The 18,664-nt window shown below is 39.9% G+C and overlaps 1 protein-coding gene and 1 long non-coding RNA gene across 11 annotated transcripts in view; one reads left to right on the top strand and one right to left on the bottom strand.

Moving 5' to 3' along the window:
- NAV2 (neuron navigator 2) overlaps positions 1 to 18,664 on the top strand; it is a 543,877-nt gene that overhangs the window by 332,895 nt on the left and 192,318 nt on the right. For all 8 annotated transcript variants that reach the window (XM_082223099.1, XM_082223101.1, XM_082223094.1 and 5 more), the window contains exons 2-3: positions 5,478 to 5,595; positions 16,995 to 17,047. In XM_082223099.1, the coding sequence (XP_082079225.1) occupies positions 5,478 to 5,595; positions 16,995 to 17,047 (171 nt within the window). The remainder of the gene's footprint in view (positions 1 to 5,477; positions 5,596 to 16,994; positions 17,048 to 18,664) is intronic.
- The window catches only part of LOC309534977, a 41,538-nt gene that overhangs the window by 19,526 nt on the left and 3,348 nt on the right, over positions 1 to 18,664 (bottom strand). For all 3 annotated transcript variants that reach the window (XR_014220943.1, XR_014220944.1, XR_014220945.1), the window contains exon 2: positions 13,521 to 13,672. This is a non-coding gene — a long non-coding RNA (uncharacterized lncRNA). The remainder of the gene's footprint in view (positions 1 to 13,520; positions 13,673 to 18,664) is intronic.

An 18,664-nucleotide genomic window follows, 5' to 3' on the forward strand; every position in this document is an offset into this window, starting at 1 on the left:
TCTCCCCTTCCTGTTTTTCTTCATAGTAACCCCGTGAAGCAGGTTAGGCTGCAAGGTAGTGATTGGCCCAAGATCACTCAATGAACTTCATCATGCCTGTGTGACAATTTGATATACCATCCAACACTGGCATACCACGTCCTAATCCAGCACTTTAAGGACTACATTATTCAACTAAGAGGCCAGCTGAGAGAACATTGACATTAAAATATGATTCAGCAGCAAGGTATTCAAAAGCAAAAGTACCAGTTGACAATACTTTAAAATAGGAGTCAAGTAACTGGACGTTCCTAAGCCAAGTTCAGCCCCTTGAGGATTATTTAGCGCCAACTGAGAGTGAAAAGAGTTGAGACAAGCGTGGCATCTTGTAGCTTCAGAATTTGATGGCAACAGGGAGTGGGAGTTTAAGGCAGAGGCATCTTCTCTCACTCCCAATTTAAAATTACCCTTTAGGTAAATTAAGTTTTGACCAGGGCTGTGTTTTACACTTTATTTTGGACTTGGGATTGTGACAAGCAGGAAATGTGAATGTTCCTGTGAGGATCACCTCAGAGTGCTGATGCTAAGTTTAAGCATAGTGTGAATCTCAACAGTCCCTTGTGGTTTTAGATAGCACCATGAGAGGCACTGCATTTTAACACATGTTTTTCTTTTCTTTTGCGGGGCTTTTTTTTCTGTGACTAACCTTGTCAGCCATCAAGGAGCAGAGCACACTCTTTAGTCAGTTCTAATTATGGTATTTGCTATCAAAAATACAGTGCTCAGCTGTTACTGTGGTATCTCCTTGAGTCATACTCATGAGTGTCTGATTCACACACATCTCTTCAAAGGAAAATGTTCAGAGGGACAGCAGAAGAAAATGCATTTCATTGTTAGTAACTGGCAATGAGAAGCAAAGTCAGGAACACAGGCATTTCATTACAGAAAGTCATTGTGTGTGACAAATAAAAATTTCCAAGGGAGCTTCCAAATGCACATTTGTTCTGCACTTATGTATGTATAAACCATTCTTATTTGTTTTTGATTTATTTTTTTAATTAAAAATATTTATAACGCAGCCCTCATCTGTATGAACAAAGACAAAAGAATAGCTTGCTGGATGAGACCAAAGGCCCATCTAGTTCCGCATCCTGTTCTCATAGTCGGAAACTAGATGTCTGTGACAAGTTTGCAAGCAGGACCTGAGAACTCTCCCCTCCTGCACTTTCCAGCAGCAGCTATTCAGGTGCATAATAGCCTGAAAGTGGAGGCAAAGCATAGCCATCATGACTTGTAGCAATTCATAGCTTTATCCTCCATGAGTTTGTCTAATCCTCTTTTAAAGCTACCCACACTGCTGGCCATCATTACCTCTCATAGAAGCAGAATCCATAGTTTAACCATACACTCTGTGAAGAAATACTTTCTTGCGTCTGCTCTGAGTCTTCCAGCATTTATAGCTTCACTGAATGTCCACAAGTTCTAGAAAGATGAAGAAAAGCTTCTGTCTATCCCCTGCCTCCTTACCTGTATTATTTTATACATTTCTGTCATCCTGCCTCTTACTCACCTTTTCTCTAAAATGAAAAGTCCCAGTGACTAAGATCCCAGTGGAGGTTTACTCAAGTGAAACCATGGTTTGGTAGGTTTCTTTCCCCACCCCACCCCTTCTCTCGTCAAGTAAAGCATATTTCCTGAGCGGGCCTCTTGCTCATTTATCATGTCACTCTTTTAAGCTTTTAAGAAATTGAAGTTCAGCTCAGCGCTTGATTAATGAGTTTGTCAGCTTGATGAAACTAAGGGTAAATAAATGTGCTTAGTTTTTAACAAAATTTCCATGGGAACTTTTGTGCACATGATAGAAGAGTCTTTTGTCTACTGAATAAATCCAGTTCACCTGTCATAACCAGTTCATTGTTCTGGGCCCTCCAAAAGTTGTGGGTGTGTGACAGTCAAAGCATTTGACAAGGCCACATGTTTGACAGCCACCCTTACATATTTTCCCCAACTTGTGTCTTTAAGCTTCCGAATTTTAGAATATAGTTGTTTCCTTAGGTCTTACTCTTGTTTTCTTACAGGCAGTGTCCTGTTTATATTGACTTTATGAGGTCATCTGTCAGAACTTTGATTGCTCTGTCTTTAGTCTTTCAGCAGTGAACTGAAAAATGCTGGGTTATATTTGGAAAAACAATATTGACCTGGCACATCCCTAATTCAAAGGAAAAGGGTGTGTGTGGAACTCTTTTTCACATATAGCTCTTTCATCATATATGTGTTAGAGGCAACTGTTGTGATTTAATAGTAGTTTTTTTAATCCATGAATACATGTTTTTAGCATCATTTGAAAAAAATCTACAGGGAACAGAAGGTCCATATTGGATGGCAGCAATCATGCAGAATGAGAGGCACAGGGTTCAGTTCTGAACAGCCAGAATTGGACCATAAGTAAACTATTGTCCTTCCTTGCCAATTATAGCTCCTCTCCCCAAGTACTTCTCCATCCCTGCTCTCCCATCCCCGCCATCCTAAGCCACTTTCATTATCCGAGGAACAAGGGAAACATTGAAAGGTGCCTTTTGCTGAGCCAGACCACTAGTCTACAGAAGGTGCAGGGTACCTTTGGCTATCCATATGTTGTTGAATTACAACTCCCATCATTCCTGGTCATTGGCCATGCTTGTTGGGTGTGATGAGAGTTGTAGTCCAGCAACATCTAGCTCTCCAGGATTTCAGACAGGAGTCTACTCTAGTCTTACCTAGAAATTCCAAGGATTGAATCTGGAAAGCATGGAACAGCAAACACAGATGCTCTATCAATAAGCTACAGCCCTACCTGAAAGCTTGACTGGGATGGAGGAAAGCACTTGAGGTGGTAGACAGAAACTATGGGAAGAGTAAGCTAGAGATGGAAACTGCCACTCTCAAATCTTGCTTGTCCCTTGCTGGCAAGGCACTTGCATTGCCTTCAGAAAGTCACAATTTTAATTTTTTGCATATCCAGTTAAAAGAATCTCTGGTAGAAGAACTGGAGAAAGTCTGGACTTGAGACTTTGGACTGCACTGCCAGTCATGAGTGGACAGTTCCAGGGTTGATGAACTCATGGTTTGATTCATTATAACACTTTTTCAGAACTCTGTGCAATGCTTCAGAGTTTTTGACTAGATTCAGTTACTTAATGTCTTGTTAAAAATTGATACATAGATTGTTGTTATAAACAGTAATAAGCATAATATTCCCAGTTCTGTCACTGTGTCTATCTATTTGTTGATCTTTTCAGCCACTTGAACTTGTTAATTGCAATGCAGATTTTGACTGGTTTATCAATGGACAATGGGGAAATGCTGGGCATCACATGATGCTATCTTCTGCAATAACTGAGCTATGGTTAGATTGATGAAATTCCTAGGGTCTTGCAAAACTGGAGGAAGCTGCAAACTCAAGCAATCTCTTGCCTGTGTTCTGCAATGCTTCCATAATTAGCTTAATGCGTGCAAGAAGACCTTGCAATTCATGTAAAGTAAGGTGTTGCTTAAAATGAGCTGTGTCCTTGGTAATTTAGCATTCATAGAATTGTGCTGTAAAGCAAAAACACAGGCAACATCTCTTCCTTCCACTACAAATAATTCTATTAGATTCAAATATGCATATGGTTGAATAATTTTGTATTCAGCAAATGGATGATCTTAATAACAATTCTCATTTTCAAATGTGTCAAGATGTAGCTTTATCCCTGTCTTTTTCTAGACTGTATCAGCTCATATCTAAACTATTTTCTTTTTGGCAAATATGCTGAGCATTCTGTGTCTATCTGAGTTTGTAACTAAATAACAAGGTTGTTCATTGTAATTCTATCAACTGCTTTATTAGTAGCAGGTTTTTTTTTGGTATTGTGTTTAGTTAATCTTTCCAGTGCATTAAAGAACTAGGTTTCCAAGAGTGATGTAAAAGGGATATGACAAGAGGATGGTTTGCATGAAGGGGGCGGGGGTGGCTTTGATTAAAAATATGAAAATCATAGCAGTGACAAAATGAAATGACCTGCTAAACATCATTCATCCTGTCTGCCTAGATCTGATGAATTACTGTTATTTGGACAGCATTTACCAGTGAATTTTTCGATGTCATTATAAATGTTCCAAAGCACATTTTACCATTACATGCAGATAGTTGCCAGTGTATCCATGCAACACTGGATTTAGGGTGGTGCTGGTGGTCCCCCCCCCCCAGGGTGCCAAGACAAGGGGGTGTAGAATGGAAGGCGAGAGGAAGGAGGGCATGAAAATAAGAAATATTGGGGAGCACCAAATTTTGCAACACTCAGGGTGCCATGTAACCACAGTCTGCCCTCTGCCACATGGTTCTTTCTGAGGTGCGAAGATGGCTGACTTTTTCTTTGAAGAATTGTGTTTAAACACAATATTCTTTCTTGACTAAAAGAGCTTGTTTCCTAAGAATGTTTTTGCAACATGCAATACAACTCTGCAACGATCAGATATCTCATCTCTGGTCTATATGCGCTTTTGCATTCTTAAAAATAATGCAAGCAAATGTCTTATATTTTATGTGCAGGATAGAATTACCATAAAAAGGTTATTCAGGTTATGTCACCAATTAGCGCAGTACTGTCAGCCATTTGAAAAAAGGCTATATATAGTACATAGGATATTTTTTTAAAAATGGAATATAACTTGGATATGAATGTTATCAAAGTAGGAACTTTTCCAATTTCTTTCTGAAGTCCTTACACAGAAGGATCGCAAAGTATATTCAGGACTAATATATAAATCCTTTAGAAACAATATTAGATGTTACCAGTGAGGATATTCATAGATATATGAGGATATTTTAGTATGAATAGGATATATGTTTCACAAATCTAATTTGGGATACCAGCTTTGGAACTGTGAGCTGGTAATGTGTAAGGAGAATGTTTCACATGTAAAGTGAATAGCAATATCATTTAGGTTTCTTGCTATCTGCATCCAAAAAGACTTTAGCAATTTAAATAAACCTAACTGATTTAAAAATACTGTGGATCATTTACAGAATTTTTTTAAATGTAAAAATGTCTAATGTTTGCTGCAAAAAATATGCTTCAGCTTTTTCAGTACTAGGACATTGAATTCTTTAGCATAAATAGAGAAATTCAGCCCAGTCTCTCTTGCAGACTGTTTAGTTCCATGTCTGATAACCCATTCAGGCTTTAGCATGTTTAGAAGCTTTCTTTAGTTTCCTCCAGCTCTGATGTCAAATTTCTCTATACAAGAAAGACCTGCTATAATAAGCTGAATACTTGATTAGCACAATGCCTTGAATTTTAATGTTGCTAACTTTGTTTCAATCAGCTCAGGGAAAAAGAAGAGAAACGTTATAGTCCAGGGATTGCAAACCTTGGTGGTTGGCTTTAGCTAGTTTGCTTGATAAAATTATGGTTTAAAAAGCCAATTAGACAATGTGATTAATACGTATCTTTTAATCCCCTCTCTGCTTTTTACAGATTTATACAGACTGGGCCAATCACTATCTAGCAAAATCTGGTCATAAACGTTTGATAAAAGATCTGCAACAAGATGTGACTGACGGAGTTTTACTGGCTGAAATCATCCAGGTAGTAGGTAAGTAAGTTTGCCTTTTGTTATATCACAGCCACAATTGTCTCATCAGGAGCATTTTTTTCTGTGAAAAAGCAAATATGTTTAATGAAATATTTTTGTGCTGCTTTGCAGGGCCAAAACAGCCCTTTAAAGGCAGTGCACACATATATTCATAGCACAATAGCTTAGAAAGTCAGATATAATGTTCATAATAATAATAATAATTATCGGGGGAAAATCTTTCTAAAATCATATAGATAGTGCTATGGGCATGCATGCTGTAATTATTAGTTGGATTTTTAAAAAAGTCATTGGAATGGTTTGTGGTAATTATTTGTTGCTGAAATGATCTGTCAAAGCAGTATATCATGCACACAACTAAAGCCAAAAAGAAGCTGATGACACACTTTATAATAGTCACATTGGATTTTTAAATAACTGCTACTGAGCATTCCATTTTTTATTATTTCCTCTTTTCTTTTTGATTAATATTGAAATAATTGATGAGTTAGCTAGCTGTCTGCTATAGTTTTGGCTTCAGAAGTGGGTATTAGATGGTAGTGTTTATGCACAGAGTTCTTAACATTTCTATTCTGGATTGTGAAATTGCTTTGAGATGCTTCATAAGAAGCAATTCATAAATTAAATTATTGTTATATAATTATTTCAGTTTTACAAAAAAATAAACTTAAATCTGAGAGGTTATATGAATCAAAGCAGAGATCTAACTGCAAGAACTAGCAGATCCTTGAAAATACTGTAAGTTTCTAATGTTACAATCCTATACAGTTGCCTGGGGATGTCCCATTGAATTCAGTGGCACAACTGAGCAGACATGCATAGGATTGCACTCTTAAATTCTGGTTCACAAATTCAAGTTCATCACTTGGTAATTACACCTTCAACCGCAGAATCAATATAAGATAGAAATTTCATATCACTTCAAATACAAAGTTTTTTCCTCATAGAGTCAGAGCCAAAGTAGCTGTTATACTTAGAATCATAGAATCATAGAGTTGGAAGAGACCACAAGGGCCATCGAGTCCAACCCCCTGCCAAGCAGGAAACACCATCAGAGCACTCCCGACATATGGTTGTCAAGCCTCTGCTTAAAGACCTCCAAAGAAGGAGACCGCACCACACTCCTTGGCAGCAAATTCCACTGTCGAACAGCTCTTACTGTCAGGAAGTTCTTCCTAATGTTTAGGTGGAATCTTCTTTCTTGTAGTTTGGATCCATTGCTCCGTGTCCGCTTCTCTGGAGCAGCAGAAAACAATGATGCTATGTTTCTTCTTTTTCTTAAATTAATTGCAGCAGTGGTGATTGTTTGTTTGGTTTTGAGATTGCAGCATGCAGGGAGTGGAAGTTTATCCTTTGTCTCCCTCTGTCCAGCTATGAGTTTTAGTAAAAGATGAAGAAGTAGTTCTTATTAACAGTTATGGGAACTAATGGATCACCACAGTGCTCTCTATGTTGGGCTTCCCTTGCATTTGACCCCAAAACTGGTGTTAGTGCAGAATGCTGCAGCACAGCTGTTGACAGGAGTAAGACCTTGTCAGCATATAATTCCTGCACTCAGAAATCTGCACTATTTGCTGATTGGTCACTAGGTCAAGTTCAAGGTGCTAATACTAGTATTTAAACTCCTTAACAGTTTGGGACTAGTTTACCTGCAAGATATTTTCAGACTCAACCACTCTGATCTGAAGATCTGGAATGTTACAGGTACCACATAATACTCATTCTGTATTTGTAAGAAACCAGCCTTTTAGCATGGCAGCACCAAAACTTTGGAACTCCCTGCCTGTTGACTCCAGGAAGACACACCAGCTCTTTTCAGTGCCTGCCAACAACATTTTTAATTAAGCAAGTCTATGCAGACTTGGGACATGGGTGGCGCTGTGGTGTAAACCACTGAGCCTTGGGCTTGCCGATCAGAAGGTCGGTGGTTTGAATCCCCATGATGGGGTGAGCTCCTGTTGTTCATTCCCAGCTCCTGCCAACCTAGCAGTCTGAAAGCACGGCAAGTAGATAAATAGGTACTGCTTTGGTGGGAAGGTAAACAGCGTTTCCATGCACTGCTCTGGTTTCGCCAGAAGCGGCTTAGTCATGCTGGCCACATGACCCAGAAAAACTGTCTGCGGACAAATGCCAGCTCCCTCAGCCAGTAAAGCGAGATGAACGCTGCAACCTCAGAGACGTTCGCGACTGGACTTAACTGTCTATACTTTTACCTTTTTTATGCAGACATTCAGAATGTTGACATGTTTTAATCAGTTTTAATCAGTTTAATAGGCTCATTATTGTCAATATTTTTGAAGCTTTAAAATTGTTACTTTTAACAGTTTTCCTTGATAATTTTGTTGTTTTATTCTTTTTGCAAACCACTTTGAGGTTTTGTTTTTAGACAGTCAAGTGGTATATAATTTTAATGAAATAAAAAAACTTTTTACTATAACCCATAGCTGTCCAGAGTAGATTTTCTTGGGGAACTGGGGGGGGGGGGGAGATAAACCTCCTCTCTGTGGATGCTGTGATCTTGATAACAATCAGGGATTCTCTACAGCTGTAATTAATTTAAGAAAAGACACATAACTGCTTGCTATGCACTCAGCATACTGTGTTGTTTTGTACAGTTTGTACATGCAGCTTTCAGTCTGCCTATATGAGGAGCACAGTGAGCAACTCTAGAGAAATCAAATGATGTACTTGGTTGCATAAACCAGCCCCCACTTGTTTGTTAAATAGCATGGGCCTCGTCAACCTTGAAGATTATTGCAACTGAATAAGCTGGGTATATTTATTTTCTCAGTACTGTAGTGATAAAGGCTCCATATGTTGCTGGCATCATCAGCTCAGGTTGCGATCTGCAGAAACTAGGGATGTACTGCAGCTCACAGCACTGGAGTGTTTCCTGCTCTTCTTCCACTTTTGCCAGTTTGTCAAGTTAATTATTTCCTTTAGTGATCCATCCATATGGTCTTGTTGCCCACATGGATGAAATAGCAGTGAGCTGAACACTCAAGAAGTCCATTAGCACAAATTAGAATGAACAAGAGAAGAACTTTGACATTTGACATTTTCTGCCAAAAGCACTAAAAGAGACATAGTGGGTCTTCACTAGCGGGAGGCTTCAGGGGTGGTCCATCTTTGACCTCATTCACTTCTTTTCTCTCACATTGCCTGGACATGGGTGACATATATGCAATTTCATCAACATCCATTGTGCTTTAGCTAGTCTGTTCCTTTCACCAACAACTTTTTAATATATTAATATCTGATTAATTTACACATTCCTAACCCAATTTTAAAAGTTAACCCCAAAATTTAAGCACACACAAAAATACAGATATACATTGTCAAAAGAAGACTTTAAAATGAGAATCTCAGCAGCATTTTCTGGTTTTTAACTTCCTCCTAAATGATCTAGAGTTAGGGGTGATCAATGAAGTCGCCAGAACCCCAAAAATGGGGTTCTGAGGAACACCAAATGCTCTTGTCATACGAAATGAATGAGCATTAAAATGGCAGCTGTAATTCAATGCAGGCAAGAGTAAAGTGATGCATATTGGAGAGGGGGAATCCTAACTTCACAAATAGGTTATTGGAGTCTAAACTGATAGTGACTGACCAAGAATGAGACGTTGGGCTCATAGTGCATAGCTGGATGAAGATGACAACCCAGCTGTGGCAGCTGTGAAAAAGGTGAATTCCAGGTTAGTGATAATTAGGAAAGGAACTGAAAATAAAACTGCTAAGGTCAGCAGTTCGAATCCGTGCAGCAGGGTAAGCTCCTCTTGCTTTGTCCCAGCTCCCGCCAACCTAGCAGTCTGAAGGCAAAGCAGCACAGGAGATAAATAGGGACTGCTGCGGTGGGAAGGCCACGTGACCCGGGAAAACTGTCTGCTCCCTCAGCCTGAAAGTGAACCTAATAAGGGACCACTAGGGGCGCATCAGAAGATGGCTGACAATAACATCTCTCCGACCCACACGAGGTAAATTGGAGGCTGTGATGGGAGCAAATAGCCTCCCTACCCCTACCCCCCCGGATTGTGGTGGGGGACCGCCCTTGCCTGCTGTGCCCTATACCACCCCCGAATTTGTGGGGATGGGGGCACTAGGCACAATGCCCTCCTGTGGGATTTCGGCACTCCTGGACGCTGTCTCTGATCCGCACCACTAGCTGCAAGAACTTCAAAAGAAATAATTTGGATGAAGCTAATGGACATATTTCAAGGAAGAAGGGGGAGTAAAGACTTCTAACAGAAGAGATCTCTGATAAAACAAGACGAGTCGGAGGAATAAGTACAGATCATGAGAAGATACGCCAAGACTCGGTATGGCAAAGGGACTGATGGGGGAGGGGGGGAAACTTTCCTTTCTTTCCTTTATGTGATTAAACAAGAATCCCTCCCACCCACAAGTCAGAAATGTCATTTTAAGGACTTAAGCTGTGGATTTAAGGCTGTGTGGAGATAAACTTTTGAACCAGAGCAAGTTTTAACAAGAGCATGGAATGTATAAGGGCTTTGGAATGACGCAGTTAAAAATACCGTCGCCATATTGGGAAGTTCTGTCGGAGGACTTAAGTCTGAGAGGAGAAATAGAGAAATAGAGCTGTTTTTATATTGTGGATGAAACTCCTCAGTGGGACTTAAGAATGACAGTTCTGTAATTAATGATGGAAAGAGCGCTGTTATCTATGAAGGCGATGATATATGGAAACCATCTCGATTTGAGGACTGGAAGAACGGAAAAATTCACACAGGATTATTATTGGTGTTTATCGGCTTAAGGAGACTATCAGAAGAGATCATAAAGAAAAAAGAGAAAATATATGAACAAGATGTGATGTGGAAACAGCAAGATAAGTCTGGATAGAATTATGAACTTTGTTTGGACTGATTTGGACATTAACGCAGTAGCAAGAAGATGATCAGAATCCCCCTTCGGATCTTGAAATATGGGTTCCCTCAACAAAATTTAAAATTCGGCTTTGTAATTTGGAATTTATGTGATGTGATTTGATTTGATGTGATTGGCCGGTTAATAAAAATTATTTTTAAAAAAGAAAAGAAAGTGAACCTAATAATCGAATTTGACTGGACTTAACTGTCCAGGGGTCCTTTACCTTTACCTGCTGTTATACAAATCTATGGTGTGACTAAACTTTGAACACGGTGTACAATTCTTGTTTCCTAACTTCAACAAGAATATTGCACTGCCTGCAGAGGACTCTGTTTCAACTAATGCATCAGTTCCCGAACTCAACTAGCAGGGCCTACCAGGAGCTGCCCAGGGTCCTGATTTGCTTTGCCTTCCACCAAACCAGACCTGGGATGGAAGAGGCTCTGGTATTCATTACCATGTATCCCCAAGGGCCCCAGTCCCAGCAGAACAGGAGAGAATGTGGAATGAATTTACCACTTACTGTTAAATGAACATAAAGCAAAAGCACAGCCTCGCATGGGTTTTCATTCATCATAATTCCATAACCCCTGCACCTATCTTTCTGAAATTTTGGAAGTTACTAACCTAGTGTTACCTGTGCTATATATGCCATTTTCATAAAAAGTGCCCCCAGAATCACATATGGGTTAGGTATGAAAATCCACTTCCCCAAGACTTTTGCATAAAAACCCTTTTGCCTGAAATTTAGCAAGCTTCATCCCTTCAGAAGGGGTGGCTATGTCTGCAAATTCCATCCAATTCTTCCTATAACTTTTCTGTTATAAGTTTCACTTTAAAAACAAACCCTCAAACTGTAAATTCCGACACCAAAAAACCTCCTACACATATTTATATGGAATTTGGCAGCCTCTATAACTCAGAAACTGTTCCTGTTCCTGAAAAGTTCACCTAGTTCTGAAAAGAAAGTAAAAAGGTTTCCCCTGTGTATTTCTTCATGTTATTCAATGCATATACATCTGAAACCTTTGATTTTCTAAAGCGAGGCTTCAGACCCAAGGCAAAGCAAAGTGGTACTCAAAGCTGTCTGAGGTGTTTGTGAACTGACCCATTTTCCAAAACAGAATGCAAACCAAATCTTGCCTTCCGTGCAGACCAATAGTTTTTACCCATGAAAAATACAATAAAGACAGGAAAGTTGCATATTTTCAAGAGTAGGAACAATTGACTTGATTCTCTTTTTCCATTTCCTCTTCCTATTGCTTTAATACCTTTGGGTTCAGTTCTGAAGAAGTGTGCATGCACACGAAAGCTCATACCAAGAACTAACTTAGTTGGTCTTTAAGGTGCTACTGGAAGGAATTTTTTTATTTTGGGTTCAGTTGTTTAAGAACACTGAATTGTTAATATGTAAGATTCCACCACCACCCATTTCCATTAAAAAGAAAACACATCTTTAAGCACACCTGCTCCTATTTTAATCTCTCAATTTGACACTAAAAAATTGTAGTCCTTTGTATCCCATATACAGTACTAGCTGTAGTCAAAGTGTATATCATTGTCACATCTGAGGTGATAATAAGCACCTATAGTGATTGTGATCACAGTTTCAGTATAGCTAATGAAATGGAAGCTACAACATCACAACTCATCCAGAAAGATAACCCCAGAGCTCTAGATATTTTGGTCTGGATTGGAGAGATAGCAGGAGAGAGAGCTGGAGAGCAGGGTGAAATAGGCATTTAGAGGCTGCTCCCCTCTTTATGCAATTTCACTTATGCATGTCGGGGCCCAGAACATAACCCCCATATGAACATGACCTAAAATACCATGGGTTACTTAGTGGTGGTGGTGGTGGTGTGTGTTTGTGTGTGTTGCCTTTTTTCTTGCTACAAACGTGGTTTGTCTGGAATTTTCTTGCTACAGACAAACATGGTTTGTCTGGAATTTGTTCAGGAGTCCTGGCGAAGGTACTTCGCAATACTTAATCCATTGTTTTAAGGCAATCTGAAGAGGGAAAATATACTTGTTTGCTGCCAGTTTTGTGATGAATGGAAAGAAGAGAGAACAGCTTACTTCTTGTTCAAGTTTCTTGGGGAGGAGGGGGTGTTACCCTGTCTCTAGTATTGTTATTCTTTTAAAAAAGACAATCAGAACTGTTTTGTTTTTCTTGGACAATTCTACGATGACTAGAGACGTGCAAGGATTAAACTGGCAGGGGCAGCACGTACATAAACTTTCAGTATGTCTTCATATTTTCCAAGATTTTGAGAAGACTGCTATTGACACACTACTGTATGCTCCATGTTCACCAACATCCTTAGTACTGTTGCATTTCATACCAGTCAAAATTACCACTTAGAACCTTTCCACACATGACCCTAAAGTCATATTTTAGCTCTTCTGTAAATGAATGTTGTTAATAGGCAATGGAAAGACTCAGTCCACAATAAAACCTGGATTGGAACATTTCCAGATTCTGATATACTAGAGCTTGTGGAAAACTTGAAGTGGATTTTTAATCAGTACAGAAAAGATCCACTTTCATACAGACTGCATATTGGGGGGGAAATAAGAAAAACCTATAAAGCAAATTTACTTTTAATGTGAATGAAATGTATAATGCAGCTCTTTATGAATGAGGGCACTTTATAAAGAAGCAAAATGACCTCCAGAAGAATATAAGAACTGTGTAGATGGATCAGAACAGCATGACAAATCTCTTGCTCAAGCTATATCTCCCAAGTCAACAGGCAGTTTATGCAAGTGTGTGCGCGCGTACATGTGCATGCACACGCACACACACACAGTTCCAGGACTTGCCAGAGTCATAATAATTTTGGAAGAAATTCACTGGAATGAGCATTTTTTTAAAAGACCCTAACACACCCTATTAGTGTGATTATCATTTTGAATTGTGAACACCCAAAAGACAGCTTTCAGCTGCTACCACATCTCAAAGCCATCAGCATGCGTTATCATCAGGCTTTGCTGAGACCAGCAGGGGAGCATTAATCATGGCTCATATGCAGCAGTACCTCTTGTGTGAGTTTCCAGGTCCTACACTGCACAGCTCATGGCCCCTCCCTTTCTTTTTGTGAGAGCAGAGCCATGATTTTGACTGGCTGGTCTTAGTGCTTTCACTACTCGTACTCCATCCTCTCTCTCCTTTGGATTCCACCCCCGACTCCTACATGGGAAAGGAACAGATTGAACACGACATTAGTGTTTGAAAGCCCCTCCTTTCATGGCATATGGTTGTATTTTATGATTGAAGGGAAGTGGAGAGCATGGTAGTCTGATAAAACTTTCTGCTAACTATGGATAGACACCCTCCTACATGTACTTATCTAGTTGTGAATATGGTATGATCCATGCAAAAGCAGGACCAAGCAAGGTTCATCCTACCTACAGACAGCCTGCAAAATGCTGCTGGCAGATGTAAGGGATTTTGTTTGCTGGTGACTTTTCATTTCTATATATAAGTTTGGAGAAACCAGCAGCTGCCCAGCAAAGCTATTTCAGGAATACTTCGCTGTCGCTTATAGCATAGAGGAGATGTTGCCATATACATTTAATACTCTGCGTCTCCATGTAGAAGCTAGTAGTCTTGGAATGTGCCTGTCACCAAAGAGTTGAAGAAAAGCACTCTTTTAGGCTGCCTTCCAGTTTTTGATCCGCTCAGTGTACAAGAAGCAAAAGTTAGGCCAATCCACAGTCTGCTTTAATGTGGAGTTAAGCCATTTAATTTGCTCTTTTGACATGAAGAAGAAAGAAGCCATAATTCATCTTCTGAGAATGTATGGAATGAGTACTTAAAAAGACCATTATTTTTGTTAAGGCATGTTTTCACCCAGTTGCCATATTTATGTATGTGTAGCATGTAGAATAGTGGGAGAAAACAGAAATATTGTTTGCGAATGTAGATATTTCTGCCATGCAATTATTTTGTTCTTGTTATGCTAGAGAGCTGATGCACAGAGATCTGTTTAATATCTGTATACTGTGCTGCTTAAACTGATAGTTTTTTGCCCTAAAAGTAGGGGACTAGTGTGTTCTACTGGATGATATGCTGTACTTGTGTCTGAAAGACTGCAGTTAAAATCCAAACCTATACCTATAGTGTAAATCACTGGTCTTCAACTGGTGGATCATGTACCCTGATGCAAGGTGGGTCACAGAAGGCTACCACCATACAGCTATATGGTAAAAGATTGAGAAATGGGTCCCAAATGCATGTTTGGGTTAAATGTGGGTCCTGGGTCTGAAAAGGTTGAAGATACATGGTTTAGATGAAGTTGTTTGAGCAAGATATATCTCTCGAGCCATCCGGAATATTAAAATAATTGTCTACCACTCTTACTATTTCTTTCTCTGCTTTCTCTCCCACTTTGAAGCCGTTGGCTAACCTACTGCCCTCTTTCCTTGTAACAGTAAGCCATGGCTAGAAATAACCTGTGGCTTACCACGAATGAGTGGAGTGCTGGTTCATGATGAAGAATCATGCTTGCTTTGGTCTACCATGACCAGAGCCAGAAAACAAATAATACAGTAGTACCTCGGGTTAAGTACTTAATTCGTTCCGGAGGTCCGTACTTAACCTGAAACTGTTCTTAACCTGAAGCACCACTTTAGCTAATGGGGCTTCCTGGTGCTGCCGTGCTGCCGGAGCCCGATTTCTGTTCTCATCCTGAAGCAAAGTTCTTAACCTGAAGCACTATTTCTGGGTTAGCAGAGTCTGTAACCTGAAGCGTATGTAACCTGAAGCGTATGTAACCCGAGGTACCACTGTTTGGCTTACCAACACGAAGCCAAGAACAAACTTTGACTTCAAGAGAAACAAGCCTCAAGTGCTGGTTCACAAAGAACAGTAAGCCAGCCACTCCACAGTTTGTTTTTGAGCTGTCTCCGGAGAGGAGCAAAGTGGCCACGATTGACCAGCGTGCACATCACACTGTGGTAAACCATAGTTTTTCTTAGACTGCGGCTTACTATGATGTGTGAATGAAGCCAATGTTTTGTCACTAATGGCCTGTGTGAAACTTGTGAGTTGAGTCACTGGATGTCCATGTGAGTGGGAGTGTGCCCACTGGCCACCCCTCCTGATGCCAGCGTGTTCTCTGGGCTCTCAGTGGCTGCACATCTGGCAGTAATGGAAGAGGGCCCTTCTGCATGTACTGTTAGGATATTTCCGTTCCACCTTAAAAAGGGGACAGGCTGTTGTGAGTCACAGCCTGCGTATTTCCTGTTCACAGGATGTTTCTGTTGTGTCTATGCTTTCGTTTCTCTCTCTGTGCCTGAGACACCGAAGCAGGCAGTCATGTTATCTTTGTTCTGACCAACGCTGAATAAAATTGTAAATAATGCTCTCCTGCGTGCATCTTTCGCTGTGCATTATCTGCTGATAGAGCATGCAAGAGCTCTGGAATGTGGGAAGCTATTTCTGGGGCTCGTGTCACTAATTGAATGATACTGCGTGTCTACGGGAGACCAATGGATCATCCGGAATCGATGTGGGGCTTTGATGGATGATGTCTCCCTGGCAGTATCCCAACATGTACAACGTACTAGGGGTTACAACTTTCTGGTAAACTAGATTGGCTGCACAGGCCAGAGTTATGGAGGAGCCATATGCCACACATATGCAAGGCCACTTTCTCACTAAAATCAGATATGTAGCCACCTGGAAGCATGTTCAGGTGGACATCAGCATCTGGGGTGTAGCCAATGGGAGCATTCCTGATTTATCTTAATATGTTAACACCTCTTCAGTTACCAGCCCACAGCCTTTCAGTTCCTTATGACAATTCATAGGATCAACTGGGTAGGCCTCAGTCTTGGCCTCCCAACTGCCTTTAATTCATATGCTGCCACTGTCCGAACAACTATGATGGCACAAAATACTTTGAAAGAATTGGGAGAGAAAGATGATTGAGTCAAGGAATCGTGGAATCCTGTGAATCAGAATATTGAGTATCATCAACACCTCTGGACTAAATTGCACAGTAGCGGAATATATTTGCACCATGTGCATTTATACTTTGTAGGTTCAGGTTAGTTGCTAGATCTTGGAAATGTGTCATCAACAACAGACTTCACCCACTGCTTGTAAAGTAAATGATAATTTTTTAAAAATGTAATTTATTTACATCTGACTTGTACATCTGCATGGCTTATTAAGCAAACCAGCCATGCACTCATGCATAAAGAGTGATGTGGCTTCCAGATTTGAAACAATCGGTCTGGCAAAGATTACCCATCACTTTAAGAATTGCTGTCAGCCCAGTTGTCTCTTTTTGAAATGGTGGTGACCTTCTCCAGCTGTCTCTAGAGGAATGGCTCAGAAGAAGAATTTCACCGGATGGCTCTGGGTGTTTCACACATTTGTTTTGATTGGGCAACCATAGCTCTAGGCTGTTTGATTTAGTTGCAACAAGTGCTCTGAGAATAACTGCACCAGGTGTCTTTACAATAGGTTTTGTTTTGAAATAATTCTGTCTGTTCATTTTTAGCAAATGAGAAAATTGAAGACATCAATGGCTGTCCAAAGAATAGATCTCAAATGGTAAGTGAAAAATTAAATGTGTTTTGTCTTCACTGTGTTTTCCTCTAGGCATACTTAAGAGGAAGTGAGTTTCTTTGAGCTCAGTGGGACTTACTTCTGAAGAAACCTGTTTGGGTTTAGCTGCAGACATGATGGCATATTTAACATTTAATCAATCAACCAATATTGCTTTATTGCACAGCCATACAATACATCAAATCAGATCACATGGAAATCATTAAATTAATTACAATAATTGCATCTTCTGTTTATTAACTTGTTATTCACACATTGTGATTGAATCTTAGCTGCAACCCCTACTGTATAGGCTTGTTTAGCAGCACAGTTTAGAATATTAATGCAAGTGTATTGGACGTAGAGTTTTTAATTCATTTTATAGAATATTTAAAAATAGTATGGGGAAAGTATGCAAACATTTAATATACATCAATGTAATGCATTTATTACATTGATATTTGTTATGTGAACCGTTCGCTTAAAAGTTATACATTTTTCCTATGCTTTATGCTTGCACAATGGAGCTTTCCCCCCTCTCCTTCCCCTGTGTGCACCCCCTATTCCCTCTGAAGTAGGCTCGGGGGGGGATAACTCAAAAAAACAGCACATGACAGGAGGGAAAGGGGAATCATTCTGTCTGGCAAGCTTATATCCTTATGCAAATGGAATACTTGTAATACTGTGATGTTGAATTCCATCCAGGGCTGGGAAGTTTTCATTGATGCACTAAAGTCACATTACTATATGACATGGTACAGCTGGCTGAGCCATCAAAAACATAACATTAATAACCTCCTTTATCTTAAAGGCTGATTCAAAAAGTGCTTTATCCTATCCCTTGTATGTTCAATGAAGGCCCTGTCTTTAGTTAATGGCATTAAAGTTAAGTTCTGCACCCAAAGGACATCTGTTATGTGGCAACCAGAGACTAGGATTACTCTGCAACGGCACCCTGATTATCGAATGCCGCCCCCCAGGTATATGACTGGTGCCAATCCTGAGTAGTTTCTGGTGCCATCTCTTGAGTAGTTTCAGGTGACGGTTGAACAGCAACTTATTCCAGTGGGCTTTTATGATGATAAAATAAATTGACCAGTTTTGTTGTTGTTTGTTAACTTTTCTGCTACTGCCATCTGGTTATGATTTTGTCTGGTCCCTTTATCTTGGTGCATGCTGATTGTATGTTTGATTTTTAAGTGATTGCACCCCATCCTATTATCATGTATTGATAAAGGCTGGATTAAAACTATTTCAAATAAATGAACTATGTGTTCAATATATGGAGCTAGGACTTTGGGGTTCATGGTTTTTATGATGGTTTTTAAGTTCTGCTAATAAAATGAAAGTGTTTTTTTAAAATAAAAATAATAATGATTAAGTTTTGAAAAAGATGCAGGTACCATTTCTAAAAGGCTAACACAGCCAGAAAGCATTGGGTGTTATTCTTAATCCTAGGAAAGTGAAGCTGGTTGAGGTGGTCTCAGGCATGATGCTGAAGAACTTCAGGACCATTGTCTTGGGGAACTTCAACATTCACACCGAGACTGCCGTTAATGATCCAGCTCAAGATTTCATGGCCTTCATGACAGCCATGGGACTTTGTTGCCTGCCCTTAGTCTT

The sequence above is a fragment of the Podarcis vaucheri genome, assembly GCF_965113315.1.
Source record: "Podarcis vaucheri genome assembly, chromosome: 1".
NCBI lineage: Eukaryota > Metazoa > Chordata > Lepidosauria > Squamata > Lacertidae > Podarcis > Podarcis vaucheri.